A 17,866-nucleotide genomic window follows, 5' to 3' on the forward strand; every position below is an offset into this window, starting at 1 on the left:
AATCTGCATCTGAAATAGCATTTAGATGTATTCACACAGTTTAATTAATGTATCTCATAGGGGACATGGATGCATTTAACCTGCAGTTACAGATGCATAAATAGGCCTAATGTTTTGTTTTTAACATAAAACGTTGAATACTGATATTTGAAATAATTTAAAATATTTAAAAAATAGTCGAAATGAGAAATTAAAACCGCCCGTAGGTGACAGCAAGTGACTGTAAATGAGTGAGTCATTGAGATTCAACCGATTCATTCAAACGACTGATTCATTCCGAAACAAAGCATTTTACTGTGTTAATGAGTGAATCACTGAATCATTTATTCACCCGATTCGTTCAAAAAAAGCTGATTCATTCAATAAGTAAACACCGTCCATTGCTCAGAGACGCAAAACAGTGCTGTGTGATCTTTGTTTGGAACTATTTTCGTTGGCAAAATTGAGCAAAAACAAGCAATATTACGTAAGAATAAGAAGCACTTCATCCGGTACTTATTGTCTTTCATTCCAACATAAGAAAACATTTCTGGAATTTGCATCTGAAATAGCATTTAGATGTATTCACACAGTTTAATTAATGTATCTCATAGGGGACATGGATGCATTTAACCTGCAGTTACAGATGCATAAATATATTGCTTTACTGAACTTGTATAAAATTATTATTAAATGTGTTAATGCTGATATCTGCAAAAAAACGGTACTCTTTGTGTGATATAGATTAAGTTAACTATATTAAATTATATTAGGAGTCTAACTTCCAAACGCCAGACCACTGATTCGTCAAACCTGCTTTATTCGTTACTGCAGGTCCGTGTTCTTCTGACTTCTGACTATTTTGTATCAAGTAACGAATAAGCTTCGGGGAAATGTATCGGAGTAAAAGTATACATTTTAATTAGGAAATGTAGTGGAGTAAAAGTAAAAGTTGTCTGAAATATAAAAACTCAAGTAAAGTACAGATACTCCCAAAAAATACTTAAGTACTGTAACGAAGTATTATTACTTCGTTACATTACACCACTGAACATCCTGCAGTTTATGCTTAAAAGTGTGAGCTATGTTTTAACAAATTGCAGATTAGAATTGTGAGGCTGTTCAAATTGCCCGGGCTCAAATATTTCATTGTGTTTTGTCGCCCTCCAATGTTTAGTATGAATACTACAATAACAGAGTGCTTTAAATTATTGTCCATTCCTGTATTAATATTTGAAATATATTAAATTCAGACAGGGTTAGAATATTATATTATGTTATCCTAAGAATATGTGGTACATTAAGCCTATAATAAAATTAATTCTATCATATAATACAATGGATATTAGAGTGCGCGTTGTAAAAAGAGTTCTGTCTCTTTAAGAAAGTCCAGGCTGTCTTCTTGACGCTTGAAATTGACGTCAGAGCAGCTCGCCGTGCCACATGTGTTGAACGAGTCGATTTGTTTCTATAATTTCCCCCCCAAAACATCTTGGAATGGACATACATCTTTATGGATAAAGATAATATTTTACATGGAAATATACTGGTCACTCTTTCAAAGTAAGAATCACATGAAATGAAAGTGTTTTGCAGTTACTGGTTTAAAGAGGTCGTGAGCGGATTACTTTAGATACTTTAGAAAGTTACTTTAGATATTAACGTGAGATTTTACAAGATTTCTAATATTCAAGATGTATTTGTCACATACATGGTTATATAGAGAATATATGACCAGCAGTGAAATGTAAGTAAGGTGACAGCAAGTGACTGTAAATGATATGCCGTCTTTCTCATTTTAGTCTCTAATAGCTGTCACATCTAATTATGGCTCTTCCGGAGAAGAATGAAGTTACAGCAAACCTAGAAACACATCCCATGGTCAATGAAGAAGAGTTCAATGACTCTAAACGAGAGGAAGATGAGAAGCAGGAGGAGGAGAATGCAGACGATGCTGACAGTGAAGATGATGGTGAAGCTCTTGACCTTGATATAAATGAAGATGAGCCTGAGAAACCGAAGGGCAAGAACTGTATCCCTGGTATCGTGTATTTGGGACACATTCCTCCGAGGATGAGACCAAAACACATGCGGACTATGCTGAGTGTGTACGGAGAGATCGGGAGGATCTTCCTACAACCTGAAGGTAAAACTACAGTCCTTTACAATTATATATATATATATATATGATTGAAATAAAGATTACATTTTTAAAATCAATTTCGTTGTTTTGTGGCTTTTAGTCGATGTCTATTAGCTCTGGGGTCATCTACATATGAGTGTACTTCTGAAAGTACTAAATTAAACCATTAAAGCAAACTAACATTTAACAGATTAAGTCTCTTATTCATACCAAGGCTACATTTATTTGATCGAAATTACAGTAAACGGTAATTTTGTGAAACATTGAACTGTTTTCTATTTGAATATATTTTAAAATGTAATTTATTCCTGTGATGCAAAACTGAATTTCCAGCATCATTACTAAAGTAAGTATGTCTAATAGTACACTGTGTGTACTGACTATATGTATGTGTATATTGCACATTGTCATCTGTTGAGGTCTGTATGTTTATATGTAAATTGTTTCTGCACTGTCTGGAGCACGCTCCCAAGAATTTCACTCACCAAGGCACATGTGCTGTGGTGATGTGACAATAAAAAGTGACTTGACTTAAAGTCTTTACTGCTCAACTCAAGAAACGTTTCTTATTATCATCGATGTGGAAAACAGTTGTGCTGCTTAATGTTGTGGAAATCATGATGCACTACCATTTTGAGGTACAAAAGTTTGGGGTAAGTAAGCTTTTGTCCAGCAGGCATGCATTCCGTTGATCAAAAGTGACAGTAAAAGCATTTGTGTTTCAAAAGATTTGTTTAAAAAAAAAAAAAAATTATCTTTATCAAAGAATCCTGAAAAAAAGTATCATAGTTTACGTAGAAAAATAAGCAGCGAAACCTGTTTTGCAACATTGATAATAATAAAAACCTGAACTACAGTTATAATTGATAATAACTGAGCAGCAAATCAGCATATTAGACTGATTTCTGAATCATGTGACACTGAAGACTGGAGTAATGATGCTGAAAATCCCCCCAAAATTATCCCTTGTGCATGTTTTCATGTTTGACCAACTTTCCATACAAATATTTTTTGTGACTCTCTTCTAGATCGTTGTGTGAAAAGAAAGAAAAAGAAAGCAGGAAGCAATTCATCCAGTTTTACGGAGGGCTGGGTGGAGTTCAGAGACAAGCGCATCGCTAAGAGAGTCGCGGCCAGTCTGCACAACACACCCATGGCCAACAAGAAGAGGAGCCGCTTCAGCAGCGACCTGTGGTCCATAAAGGTACATAATACAGATACACTACTACTGAAAAGTCTGGGGTCAGTAAATTATTTTTTTAAAGAATTTAACACTTTTATTCGGCAAGGATGAATTAAATTGATTAAAAGTGAATATAAGAATGATTTCTGAAGGATCATGTGACACTGAAGACTGGAGTAATGATGCTGAAAATTCAGCTTTGATCACAGGAATAAATTACATTTTAAATTGTAATAATATTTCACAATATTACTGGTTTTACTGTATTTTTCATCAAATAAATGCAGTCTCGGCGAGCATAGGAGATTTCTTTCAAAAACATTTAAAAATCTTACCAAACCCAGACTTTTGAGTTTTTTTGGTACCTCCCTTATGTAGATGTAAAATTCATCATATAAAGCTGTATAGTTACTTTTTCTCTCTTTCATCAAGTACCTGAACAGGTTCCAGTGGTGCCATCTCAGCGAACGATTGGCTTACGAGCAGACGGTGTATCATCAGCGTATGAGAACAGAAATCTCCCAGGCGAAGAAGGAGACCAACTTCTACCTGGCTAGTGTGGAAAAGAGCCAGAAGCTGGAGAACCTAAGGAAGAAGAAGGAGAAGAAGGGAGAGGTCGTAGAGGAGAAGACGTGGGATTACAAACAGCGGCCTACAGAAGAAGAGATCCACCTCAAACGGTTTAAGAACAAAGGCTTGTCCAAGAAGAACCTCCAGAAGGCACAAGAGAAGAGCAAAACCATCCAGGACAAAGCTCAATCGAACGTTTCCCTCCTAGCCAAGATCTTCAGTAGAGGAAGGGCTCAGGACTGATGTGCCGAGAACGAGTTTACATTCAAGTTTTGGTGAATCGCCAATTTTTCAAACACATGTATTTGTGTACATGCTTTTCAACATACAATCTGCTTGAGTTTTTCAGCACAAAACACATGTAGATTGTTCTGATTGACTGTTTCATACATTCAGAATAAAAACACTGCATAACTCAGACAAAAATGCCCCATCATTGTAAAAACAGTGCTCTATTTTCCCATGAAAAGAGGCTTAACGTCTTCTGAAAGCATAATGCATTGTTCATTCATTAAAGGGGTCATATGATGCTTTTTTAAAGATCATTATTTTCTAATTCTACCCCGTGCCTGTTTTGAAAATTTGCAAAAGTAATTCTTTAATTACTTTTAGTTATTTGAACATAGAAACTATCATTGGGTGAGTTTTTGGGATTCAAATTAATTATTAATGTTATTATCATATTAATAAAATGGTCTTTATATACAATTTGTCCTATGTATTGAATCTCAACTTTTATTTTAGTTTATTAATACAATACCAATATAAACACTTAGTTCTTACTCAGCATTTTTGTCTTGTTTTCCAGCAAAAATATCAAAAAATTCTAGAACAAGATGTTTACTCAGTTTACTTGAGATTAAAATTGACTTAAGTCTTGTTTTCCGAAAAATGTATCATAATTACATGTAAAAACAAGAAAAAATATGTTTTATTACCATTGCCAGTCATCATTTCTTGTTTTAAGCAAAAACTCAATTTTTATACATTTTTCAGAAAACAGGACTAAATATCTGATGTCATTTTGCTTCTTAAGTAAATGTATCTTATGTATCTTAATTAAAAATACTTAGATATTTGTACTGAAAAAAAATACATTTACAACAATACATACACAAAGACTTCTGTGATATTCTTTGATTAGGAAAAACAACATGAATTTCATAGCTTTATCCAATAGTACAATCACTCTCCTGAAAAAAATTTACAAGATATCAGCAGGTTGTGTTATAAAATATCTTAAACCATAGCAGAAATGGCGTATAAGGAGATTTCACAGCATTGCGATGTTGCAAGTGGGTTTTGTTAAGGACAAAAACATCCGTTTGTCTGTTCTTAGTAGACATAGTATCACAAGACTGGGTATTTTAGAGGAACTGGCTTGTTTTTTTCCCTTGTGCCGTCCCTGTTTTACAGAACTATTCATTCATTCTTTCTCATCCTAAGAAGACAGATTTCTCAAGGCCATCTTCTACTTTGGTGTACTCCAGGTTGGACTTGTAGTATCGGCTTTCATAGTGTGCGCTGTTCCTCACATATTTCAAATATTCCGGGGCTCCAGGACAAATGACATTGTCGGCTAACAGGACAGTGCCTTTTTTCAGTAGACCACAGTCCTACAATGTTATAAAATAAATATGGTTGTAATTTTTCATATGTTAGAACCATTTCTTGAGGGGTTAATGTAAACAATACTGCGTGTGTGTATGTATTTGCCTTTGCCTTCCTACCTCGAGAAGTTTAGTATCTGGTACATAACGATCTTTCCAGTGGTCCAAAAACACGAAATCAAAGTATCTTATTCCAAATCGTTCCTTCATTTTGGGGATTAAATCACCAGAGGGTCCCTCCACTACAGTAACCTTTGAAAAACAACAAAGAAAGTGTTGTTACCTTTAAAATACTTATTTAGTCCTATAAGCAGCTGTATGTAGTTTTGTCTATTTCTCTCAGACGATATTAGATTTTTATTTTATTTTTTGAAATAAATGCAATTCAATGATAATTTGATGCAATTTGCTGAAACATGCAACAGAGTGAGTTCATGTGGCAACAGTGTAGTATATTCTAATTTTACACTTTTGTTTCATTTTGCATATACATACTACTCATACTATTTAGAAAATAGTAGGCAGTAAGCAGTGCATGATTATTAGTGCATTGTTAATCAAGATTATTGGAGTATATTTGACAAGAAAATAACATTTCAACCATTCTACTTAAACATTTCACATTTAATTCAATGTTACTTGTATACAGTTTCTGAGTGAAAATTGTTTCAAAGGCTACACCATTTTTTCCCTCAGTGTAACTTTTTCTCACCTTATCCTGAAGGCCGGCGTAGGCGATGATCTGACGAGCAACTTCAGCAAAGGCTGGGTTGAATTCGACTGTAATGAGTTTGGAGCCAGGGGACAGCAGTCGAGCGATCCGAACGGTGGAGTAGCCGCAGTACGTGCCGAGCTCCAGAGCTGTGCTGGGGTTTACCTCCGTCAACACTGAATCCAGTATGAGCCCTTCAGAGAGAGAGACACGGTGCTCAACCAGAGGATAACTGAGAAAACTAATCAATGAGGTGGCTAATGACAACGTCGAAATATCATTAGAGCCTCTCTGCACCATTAGCACCATCGTTTATTCATCAGTGCCTGTTGTCACACATGAAATTGAGCTGCTAATAGGGATAAGATCATACTGATGTTCATTGTTTGGTGTCATATAGTGGCACTAAAAATATTTGAATACTTAACTCACTTAATATCACTGCATTAGATAACAAAATATCTAAGTAAAAAGCATCAGTTTATGCTCAAGCTTTTTTCAGAACTAATTTAAGTACATCATTCAAAAGATTCTCTAAATCAGTATATTTTTGCCTTGTTTTTGCAAATGTCTAAACATTCATAAATCAAGATACATTTACTTGAGAAGCAAAATTATTCACAAGAAGATATACAAAATGACAAGATATAGTCTTGTTTTTTAAAATTAAGTAAGTTTTGGCTTTAAACATACTGTATATATGCCAATGCACAATTCATTATTGTTTTTTAATGTTTTACAAGAAAATACTATTTCAGTCTTTGTACTTCAAAATATCACGTTTAATTCAATGTATCTCTTGCCGTTTCTTTATGGTTTCAATTTCTGAGAAAAAAATGCTTCTATGCCAATTTTTTGTTCAGTGTGGAATAAGAAAAATATTCTTGTTTTCCTTTTGAATTAAGTTTATTTTTCTTAACCAATTGCCAGATATTTTTCTTGTCCCGTTTTATCACCGTTAAATAAAAATAAACCATTAAAAAATCATTATTGAGATAAAATAAACTGAAATAAAAAATATAAAAAATGTAAAACTTATTTTATTTATAGATTGCCAAGGCAACATTTCTAATTTTCATTTAGTTTAACTTGATGTAATAATATAACTAAAAATAAAATAATATATAGTTCTATATAGTAAAGTAATCTTGCCTCTCAAGCAAATGTAATGTTTGTACTGGGGGGAAAAAATACAAAGTAAGAAAATTATTTTTTGCAGTGTTTTTGCTCAATGTCTTTAAATCATCCGGTGATTTTTAGTGGATATATTAAGTCAGTTCCCCTAAAATGTAAATTACGGACATGTTCCTCTAATGTCTGTCAACTATCAACAATCAAAATTGGATAACTTTGTATATTGTATAAAACAGATCATTCGGGGAACACTTCAGAAATGAATCCATCCTCAGTCCCATAATGCATCAGTGCACCTAATTGCTGCTGTTGATTGTCTGGGATGCATTGGCTGCACATTGTGCACACATGTACATGAAACTAATGTGCATGTGTGCAGCCATGCAGAGAGCATATTGACCCAGTAGACAGGAGACTGCCGTCACGTCTCATTCAGAACAGCCAGCTATTCTGAATGCTAGCAGCCCTAAAGCCATTTACTCAAGAGCAGAGAAGAGAGATACAGAGATAATAGAAGCAACAAAAATATCATGCAAATGGTGAGAAAATTAGTAAGGGAGCAGAGAAGGAGGCGAGGGAATAGAGGTTGCTACCTTTATCATCGCCCACGTTCATGGCCCATTCTTTGTGGCGGCAGTAATGGTCGATGGCTGAGATGACGCTCTGAGGGTCTCCTTTTGTAGCATTCTTCTGAACGGCTTTCAGCATGCGCTGCATTCACAGAAATCAGCCATGATCAACGGTGTTCTTTAGCAAAGCAAAGCCAGAGAACAACAGTTGAAAAATAAAAACACATAACAGGAGGACATTAATTACTCTTGCTTTCAAAAGCAATTTTATAGGGTTTCTGCTATTGAAAAATCCTGTTTAATCATAAAAATTGTACTTTGGCTGTACCGTGGTACAGATGTTAGAAGGGAATACTGTGGTATTTTAATATATTCAATGATAATGAATGATTACCTTATGCATGTAGCCTGGTATTTATATACACCGAGGTTCTTCAAATAATTAATTTTGGACACAATGATTTTTAAAAAAATGTAATCATCATAAAGAATTTATTTTTGCATTATGATACTTTTTTTCAGATGACTAATACAAATGTTCTTTATTATGGTGAAAATAATGTAACAATACAAAAAAAATGATTGGACCTAGGTTTAATTTTCTTAATGGAAAATATATTTTGTGTAATAAATAAATCACACACACACACACACATACTGTATATATGTATGTATATATATATATATGTGTGTGTGTGTGTGTGTGTGTGTGTTTGTGTAATAATGTCACAGCACAAATGAATGAACGAATAAATAACTTAATGGACTGAAAAAAGACAATACTGTAAAAACTCCTTTTATGTTTTCACTATTTCTTATATTCCTCCCTGTTCTAGCTTGTACTATTCTACATCGTCACTTTGTATAATAAATGTAAATTATTAAATGTAAATGTAAAAATAGGTTTCATTTTCTTAATGAAAAAATTTTATAATAAATATGATACATTGAAAAATACATTGAGATGGAATGGAGTGGAAATTGGAGTGGAAATTTGTCTTTGGCTTCACTATACACCACAAACAATGACATTAACAAAACAACATAAAAACAACAAAAACAAATATGCATAAGAGCAATGTAAAAGATCTAAAGCTCATCTATGTTATACTTCAACATACACATACACACACACACACACACACACATACACATGTGTACAATTAATGTGCATACTTATCTACACCTACTCATATTCATGTCTCACCATTTAATATTCTAATGGCAGTTAGCACAAATGACATCTGGTACACTGTTTTACTTGCCCAAGGTTGTCTAAATCATTTCCTTGAAGGTAACAACTGAAATTGAGAGTGTGAGGGATGAGATGAATACTCTATAATAACCAAAGCTTTAGATGTATAAATATCATTCAAGATCAATCAGATCATATAACCATGGCATGTTCTTTACAGGCTGTTAGTTTCACCAAAATACAGTATTTTCATGGTACATGACCAAAAAACATAGTATTTTTTGTCAGCAGTGACTCTCTGTCTTCTTTGAACATCAACATCTCATCTCTGCATATATGTGAGTGATGAATGACAGTGAGGGTCACCTGAGGTCGTGATGATCCCGTCATGATGTTAAGGACCCGCTCAAGGATGACATCGTGCCAGAGGAGTGCCAGCCAGCCGCTGCTCTGCACAGCTGTAGGGATGAGCCAGTGATAGAGGACGTACAGGACAGCTGCTGAAACCACCGGCACTGCCAACAAGCTCCACAGCATCCTGTGAAAGACAGAGAGAGACATTCACAAAGAGAATAAATGATTAAGGTCAGCCAAAAAAAAAAAAAAAGAGAGAGACATTAACAGCATCGCAATTCACAAAAGATGAGACTTCAAAGCAGTGTCAGAAAGAATTACACAACAGATATGGCATCAGTGTAAATCAGGGGAAAAAACAGGTGAAGGTCAAAGGGTAAATCTCACAAAGCTGTTAAAAACATGTTTTTGTTTTTCTAATTGCACTTGAAAGTAAGAAATAATATAATGCTGAAAATGCAGTACATCTTAGTATAATTATTTGATTTTAATTTGTTTATCTATCAGTATTTCCATGACAATTAAGCATTTTTTAAAATGTTTGTATGTATGTGTTTATTTTCAGTTACATTTTCATTATTGGATTGGGGTTATTATAGTAAAATAGTAAAACTAAATCCATTAAAAAAAATTTTTGTTGCTTAAGATATCATAAACATTAAATGAAATAAAATAAAATTAATATAAAAAACTTTAATTTCAGCTAGCTGCCTAAGCAGCATTTCTCATTTTAATTTACTTTAACTTGATGTACTAAAATAACAAAAACTAAAATTGAATATATAAAAATAAAAACTGATTCAAAATATTAATAAAACTATAATAGTTTATGAATGATACTAAAATAACACTGGTTCAGATGCTTCATATTTGCGTTCTCATTACTCTCATTAATTACTCTAATTAGATTGGTATTAACTTAAAGCAGCTATGAGAATCAACCATCGGAACACAATGATTTTTTTAAAGGCAGTACAACAAATACTACCATGATGTATAAATATTTTACACTCTAAATATTTTTACAGTAATTATTTAATTATCACAGTAATTTATTTAATAAAAAATTTTTGCATTGTGGTTAGAATGAGATTTTTTTCACATGACTGTAATTACAAAAGCCCTTGATTGTTATAGAAATAATGTCACAATAGTAAAAAATACATTTTAATATTTTAAAAATAATTTTTAATTATTTTTATATATTAAGTTTTTATTGATTTTGGAGATAAATACTATAAAATATAATATCAAAAAGTATATAATTTGATATATGATATATACTTATAGAATTTTTATATATTTATTTTTATTGATTTTGGAAAGAAATACAACAGGCTTTGTGAGACTTACTTCAAAACTTGCTGTCATTTCATTGTTGACCTTACTACAGCTTAAAGCAACACAACCTTTAGACCTAAATTATTATCTTATGTGTGTTTATGACATACAGCCACACCTGTGTAAATACCCACAGCTTTAGCAGTCAGATTATGATGCAAGATCACATGACAAGCATGTCTAACCATATTTGCAAGGTCATTTAAGATGTTACAAATAATGAGTAACACTCAGATTGGCAACATAAAAAAACTGACACATACATGATGACACCATAGACTGTATAAAAACATGGACGTAGTGTCCGTGACGTCACCCGTAGGTTTCTGAAGAGCGTTTCTGAAGCTCAAAGTGGGCGGAGCCGGCCGTAGCCATCTTGGCAGCGCGTCACCGCGCTTCACTTCCGGATAATCGAAAATGGGCAAAGATGGAGAATCAAGTTACGCCCCCTTCCATTTACGCCCCTCTCTTGCAGTCCGCAGACAGACGCTATTGCAAAGAGGCGGGAGCTGGTTGCTGAAACCACGCCCACCTAGCTCGACGGTGGTGACAGCAGCGGCAATCCACCTGTCACTCAAGTGGCCACGCCCTTAATTATGCAGAACTTTAAGGCTTAATATAATTTAAACAGATGAGCTGTAAAAAAAAATTCACCCCCCTCATGAAGGGCAAAATTAGCTATATAGACATAAACCACTTTTTGTACCAGCAGTAAACACATTATTTTCTGCTGTAAAGTTGGGCATTTTAACATGGGGAGTCTATGGGATTGACTCCCTTTTGGAGCCAGCTTGGTTTCACGAGAGAGACTGGAAGTTTGCCGCTTGGATGACACATGAAATACATAGAAAAGAAAAGAGAAAATGTAAAAAAACTTTGACTTTCAGTGGTGTGGAATGCTAAACTCTCCATCCCCCTCTCCTGTTTCAATTCAGTGGTCCCAGAAAACAGTGAAAGCTCCTTTTTCTGTGTTGTGCAAGATTTGGCCTCACTACAGCTTCATCTCCACAGCAGATTTACCACTCACATGAACAGAGTAAACCTTATAATGGCTTGCAAAACGATGATTCAGAAGTTTTTTTAATGTGTTTTAACAGCCAACTTTTTATGGATTAATATTTACGGTTTACCCTTACCATAGTTTTCACACTTTACCTACTCTAGTATCACGTCATCTTGCAACTTTTCTAGAATTTCATGCTCACCAAGGCTGCATTTCTTCTATTAAAAATATAGTAAAATAAGTGAAATGTCATTACAATTTAAAATAACAGTTTGTTAATTGAATATATTTTAAAATGTAATTCATTCCTATGATTTTCAGTATCATTACTCCAGTCTTCAGCGTCACATGATCCTTCAGAAATCATTTTAATATGCTGATTTGCTGCTCAAGAAACATTTCTTAGTAGCAGTGTTGAAAACAGTTGTGCTGCTTAATATCTTTGTGGAAACTGTGAAACTGTGTACTTTTTTTTTTTTTTCGAGATTCTTTGATGAATTTAATGCATCCTTGCTGAATAAAAAATACTATGGTTTAAATTCAAACCAATAAACTGTCTGAATTTCAGTACACACCATTCTAATATAATACAATGATACACTTACAGATACACTTAATGATACACTTATTTATTTCTTAAGCTAGGGTGGAACAACGTAGATCTGCATTGATGCATTTAGAAGCTTTTTTAATGATAAATCTGATCCTGCTACAAACAACGGCAATTTAACGTAATTTCGTAAACAAATAATATGTCAAATATGTAACGACTCAGCATGACATGCAGTGGCCCACAGCATACTGCATTAGACACTGCACACCCGCTGCTTCTCCCCTGCGCATTCCGCCCGAATGGTACAGTCTGACTTTCTTGAATGGAATTCGGGTCAGCCCACTATGAGCCAGTTTAATTTATTAGGGGTGGAAACTTTCACTTAGTAGTACAGGGACGCATAATACACAGAAGCAACCTACTCAGGAATATAGATATATCATAAAAACGTATTAATTACACAAGAATTAGCTCAATGACATAATTACATGTTCCCCAACCTATCCAACGAGTCCTGGTGGTGGTGGAGTGAGTGACTCCTGAGTCTATTCACAGCTGCTCTGTCGCTTCCATGATCCACTCCAGTCCGGATTTGGCAAGGAAAGGAACAGCTGCTGTAACGTTTTAGCAATTTCGGGAGAGAAGGAGCAGTAAGTGAGACATGCGGGGTTTAGAGAAGTCGCTCCAGCAGCAGTGGAGACTGGACGAGCAGCAGCAGCAGCCGTAGAGGATCATGGCCGAGGACTATTGGGAGCGCTCGGCGGCTTTGGGATATTATTACTACTGTTAAGAATACACGAGCAACACGCACTCACTGACACAAGCACATACGGATCTCAACTCCACGGGTAAGAAAACCATCCCGGAGATCGTTCTGTCCCACTCTGATATTTCATCTTAAAGTGGAAAACGCATCATAATGGGACAGAAAATTAGATTTAGGCCGTTTTTGTGTGAGTTAATTCGAGCCGGACAGTCTGTGTGTGATATCCTGCTTGGGTCGGTCGGGCTGTCTGAATGAAAACCGAAAGATTGTTTTATGATATATGCGAATGGACAACAGAAAAGCTAAAATGAAGGAATAAAAATAAGAAGGAATCATTCTCGCATTCCTGTACAATGGCCGTTTAATGCTGGTCTTTAAAGCCAGCTAACTAGCTAACCTGGCTAGCGTGTTTATGTGTGGTTTACTGTGGATTAGTCAGCAGTCTGGCTGCAATCAATGTTTAATTTCATTATTTTTACTTATTAATGGCTTGCCTGAATAATTATGCTATCTTGAGGGAGCCGTCTGTTTTATTCAGTCATGTTGTGCTTTCTAATAATGTCATCTGAAGTACCTCGGGCTTATACAGTATGTGTTTATTAAAAGTCAGTTTTGAACAATTTTGTTCAACATATTAAAAAATTTAATATTAAACATTATGAAATAATAATAATAAAATTTCATTAAATGCCTCTAAGAGAGAGGAAACATTGTCAATGACGTATTTTGCGTTGGCAATGGCATCTAGTGATGAAAGCATAACACACTCATTCAAAACATGATGGGGTGTTATAAAAGTCTATGTCATAGTTGTGAATATGTAGTATCCAATGCATGTTATCTAGGGGTAAAGCTGTACTTTAATCCATTTCTGGCATAAAAATGCCATTATCTTTCCAGCTCACATTGATTTCCCAGCAGGTGAAACCACTTTTGGTGCAAGTTACACTGATGGCATGGGGAAGGAGGAAGAGTGATTCAGTCCCACTCGATCAAAACTTGAATAAGATGCGGTAATGAGAAGTCCCAATTAAAGGCTCAGTTCTGGTCAGATGGAGGAGCATGTTTGACAGTTGGCGGTCTGATTCAGAATGGCATGTTGGAGGCGTGGGTGCATGTTGAGTGGGTTGGTTTGTGGAATATTATCATTAGGTTGTGACAGATGGTTTAGGAGTCTTTAACTTTGCTTTCCTCACCTAAATAGACTTACACTGTTGTAGCATGCATAATTTTGATGCTTTAGTTAACTGGCATTCATCAACCCAAATTTAAGTGGTGGTTTCCATTGATTGCTTATTTGAGAGAATTAGGGAAAGCACTTGACCTTTGACTTCCGTGTTGTACATAATTGGCTTTGAAGCAAGACTAGAATAATTCCAGAGGAAAGTGCATTGCTTGCAGAATTGGTCTGGCGTCATTTTTACGTTTTTTTTTTTTTTTTAAATAGTGGATAGTGATAGTGGAATAAATTATCTGGGCATGCTTGACTGATAAACAGAAGTGGTACCTACTGTAAGGTTGTACCCTCATGAAGAAGTACCTTACAGTAAAACCTGTCATAGAATTCATCAGAAAAATAATTTTCTAGTTAAAAGCTGAAATAAAAAATAGGTTTTTAGCTTTCTTCTAAAAATATTTAGCGAGCAGCTGCCTTAATTAACCCCAAAATATAAAATTAATATATATATAAAATGCATAACAAAAATGGAAATTGAAACCAAATAATAATAAATGACAACATAATACATAGAACGTACCAGAGAAATAATTTGCTAGTTAAAAGCTAAAATAAATAAATAAAAAATAAATAAAAGTATTTAGCTTTCTTTTAAAAACATAGCAACTTCCTTAATATCTCTTGATAGTGTGTTCCATAGCTTTGAGGCATAATTGACAAAGGCTGCGTCCTCGGCTTTCTTTCAACTGTTGTAATCGTCTTCGTTATTGTTCTATTTGAAAATCGTAGAGCCCATAATGCCTCAATGAATAACAGTGTCCAATTAGAAAACAACCTACATGAGCAGGCTGATTTTTTCAGTCCTGGCATGTTTCACCAGCATAATATTGATGAAGTGCTGTGCTGTACGGACACCTTCAGAGAAATGACAGCAACACAAACACATTTGTGCTCAGAGGCTGGTTGATGTAGTGCTGTCTGGACCTGGTGTTCCAGAATCAGTCTCTATGAAGGTCACCCCTGTCGGGGTGTCACCTTGTGTTTGGGTGCATGTCAGTCTGGTTGGAGAGGGATGTTGGGGGCTTGTGGCCAACATGGACCGGTGCTTTGTTTAACTCTCTTGCATATGATCAGATTTCTGTTTTACAGAAAACAGGCCGCTTTTTGCCGCTTGACTGGGCAGGTTTGTAAACTCATCCACATGGACAAAGACCAAGCTGTCGCTGTCAGTTGTCTGAACCCCATGAAGCTTTTATTGACCTATGGAGTGGAAAATGAGCCTCAGTCTGCGCCGTATCAATGCAGGTCAGTTAAAGAAACACCTTGGCTTTGAAACTGAACCCTGCCAGTCTGTTTGCGGGACAGTTGAGATGCAGTTAGTCCTGTGTTAGCTCTAGCTGGGGCCCACAGAATGCTGTCCTGCATGCTGTTTTGATGGTCGACTGCCGCGGGCAGTAATGAAAAGAGACTTAAATAGTCATCAACCCTGATTAAGTAGCACTAAGACTTTGCATTGAGCTGAAAATGGCCCTTAACCGGGTGTAGCTTTCCTCTGGGGCTGCAATCACTCACCAGGTCATGAATGAAGCCAGTGTTGAGCAAAAATGGTGGAGGGTAAACCGGTTAAGCTCATGTATATATAACTGTGTCTTGTTTGTCCTTGATTGCTGAACTGATTAGGGATTGACTAGATTCATCTTGGCACCGAGCAGCTGATTCGCGCTGCTTTGTCAGCCATTCAACCACATTGCACATGACTGATTGTTATTCAAAATGCAAAACATGATGAATATTACGCAAAAGTGTCCTTTAACAGTAAGAGTTCCTATTCTGAGCTGTTTGTCACATTGGTTTATTGTAAACATGAGCGAAGGTTTGTGGATCGTCCTGTATTTCCTGTCTGATTCAGGACATCTGATTTGAGGCTGCTTGGTTCATCTTGAATTTATGGGTACGATAAATAAAACTAAGATGCTTCAAATGCCTTGCTTTGATTACCATTGGATCTGTCCCCATTTATTTGCTCTTCTTTTCAACATCTGTAATTTTTTTGTCATCTTGGGTTTCAGGCGTGTGCTTCCGTGCTTCCCCCTCAGGGGGGAAAGGAAACCCCACTCTCACTATTTCAAGTATTTCAGCTATTCATAGTATTTTTGGTGTTAACCTTCCAATGGTTTGCTTTAGAGTTCCTTAAAACCCTCTTTTCATTATTGTGATTTAGTGTCTGTACGTTACAAAATTGGGAAAGGTTTTGTTTTTTCGTCTCTTGCTATCCGAAATCTTATGCATTCTGCTCAATGTGCTTTTAAACCCCTCAATTTTAGATTTTACATTGATTTATCACCTTGAAATACTGCTTTGATATGTATTTTCATGTTTTAAATTGCTCAGAGTCTTTAACAAACTTAAGACTTTTGAGTGGTTCAGTGTAGTTGTTCAGACAACTTCTATATTGAATCTTTAAGCAAAATTTCGAAAGAACATTTGGTCCGTTACTTGTTAAATCTCTCTTAGCATGGACCGCGATATCTATCTGCACAGGAAACAAGTGTTTGAAATCTTGTGCCTGAGTAGAATCCCGTCCTCAGGCACCTTTTTAGTGGGTCACATTAAGTCCAAGGACCCAAAGCTTGGATTTGCGGTCAAGATTGTTGCTCATCTTTGTGCCAAAGCATGTGATTAGTCTAAAGGAAAGGCAAAACCTTCTGGCATTTTGGCTGTTCCTAAAAAGACGACCCTGTGTTCCCCACAAGCACTGAGGGTAACTTTGTTTTTTTTCTCTCTTTTAGGCTTTGTGTTGAATGGAATACTACCTCATTTTATATACTATATACTGTATGATATATAGGCCTAGTATAGAGTGAAGAAGGAGATCCTAATGATTAGGGTTGGGTACAGTTCACATTTTAACCGGTACGGTACCGGTATCGGTACCTGAATTTCGGTGCCGGTACCCAACGGTAGGGCTGCACGATAAATCGAAATGGAATCGAAATCGCAATTCGACAGAAGCTGCGATTGTCATGCGTATCTTTCAGTGAAGCACGGTTCTGTGATCAGCAGTAATTCTCCATCCAAAGGCCAGAGGGCGCTCTCGCGCTGAAACTCCAAATACGCCTCGCAGAAGATAATAATTCAATAGCCTGTCGTCAATTATTCCTTACAAATGTAATGCAAGAGTAATATATTTCTGTTACATGTTAAACCGTACTTTTTTTTTGACCGGTTGCCATGAAGTTTCTGTGTGTATACAGTATGATGATGCTAGTTTTCTCAAATGAAACGGTAAAATTCTCGCGAAGTGACTCTCACAGCAGCTCTGGAGATTAAGTTTCTGTGTTCATGCCGTCATATAGTGAGAAGCAGAGGCCGAAAATCACAGCGAGCGTCACGTGTGCTTCAGTATTTGTGTAGTAAACAAAAGCGCGTTTCCGCCATTCATACATGCAGAGGCAAGCGGAACATGCAGGATTCATATTTAAACCGTCTTTTTGCATTTTAATATTTACAGACACTAGTTCATATCGCGATTCGAATTAAGTGGCAGTGGCTACTTTTGATTTATTCGTCCAAAATT

The 17,866-nt window shown here is 35.7% G+C and overlaps 3 protein-coding genes across 3 annotated transcripts in view; 2 read left to right on the top strand and 1 right to left on the bottom strand.

The window, feature by feature from the left end:
• The first annotated feature begins 1,386 nt into the window (after nucleotides 1-1,386).
• LOC107727410 (activator of basal transcription 1-like) lies at nucleotides 1,387-4,404 on the top strand. Its single transcript, XM_016537272.1, has 4 exons — nucleotides 1,387-1,542; nucleotides 1,782-2,125; nucleotides 3,151-3,326; nucleotides 3,738-4,404. Exons 2-4 carry the CDS (start codon nucleotides 1,807-1,809, stop codon nucleotides 4,116-4,118), a joined length of 876 nt encoding a protein of 291 aa, XP_016392758.1. The 5' UTR covers nucleotides 1,387-1,542; nucleotides 1,782-1,806; the 3' UTR covers nucleotides 4,119-4,404.
• A 575-nt stretch (nucleotides 4,405-4,979) lies between these two features.
• On the bottom strand, nucleotides 4,980-9,632 carry LOC107727411 (catechol O-methyltransferase-like). Its single transcript, XM_016537273.1, has 5 exons — nucleotides 9,462-9,632; nucleotides 7,925-8,042; nucleotides 6,198-6,391; nucleotides 5,606-5,737; nucleotides 4,980-5,491 (listed from the first exon to the last, which is right to left on the bottom strand). The coding sequence occupies exons 1-5, from the start codon at nucleotides 9,630-9,632 to the stop codon at nucleotides 5,312-5,314; spliced, it is 795 nt and encodes a 264-aa protein (XP_016392759.1). The 3' UTR covers nucleotides 4,980-5,311.
• A 3,234-nt stretch (nucleotides 9,633-12,866) lies between these two features.
• Nucleotides 12,867-17,866, top strand: part of LOC107727419 (cyclin-dependent kinase 16) — a 27,916-nt gene continuing 22,916 nt past the window's right edge. The window contains exon 1 of the mRNA XM_016537286.1: nucleotides 12,867-13,194. The gene's annotated coding sequence lies outside the window, so the exon portion shown is untranslated. The remainder of the gene's footprint in view (nucleotides 13,195-17,866) is intronic.

This window comes from Sinocyclocheilus rhinocerous, unplaced genomic scaffold (genome assembly GCF_001515625.1).
Source record: "Sinocyclocheilus rhinocerous isolate Xijiao unplaced genomic scaffold, SAMN03320098_v1.1 scaffold487, whole genome shotgun sequence".
In the NCBI taxonomy this organism is placed as follows: Eukaryota; Metazoa; Chordata; class Actinopteri; order Cypriniformes; family Cyprinidae; genus Sinocyclocheilus; species Sinocyclocheilus rhinocerous.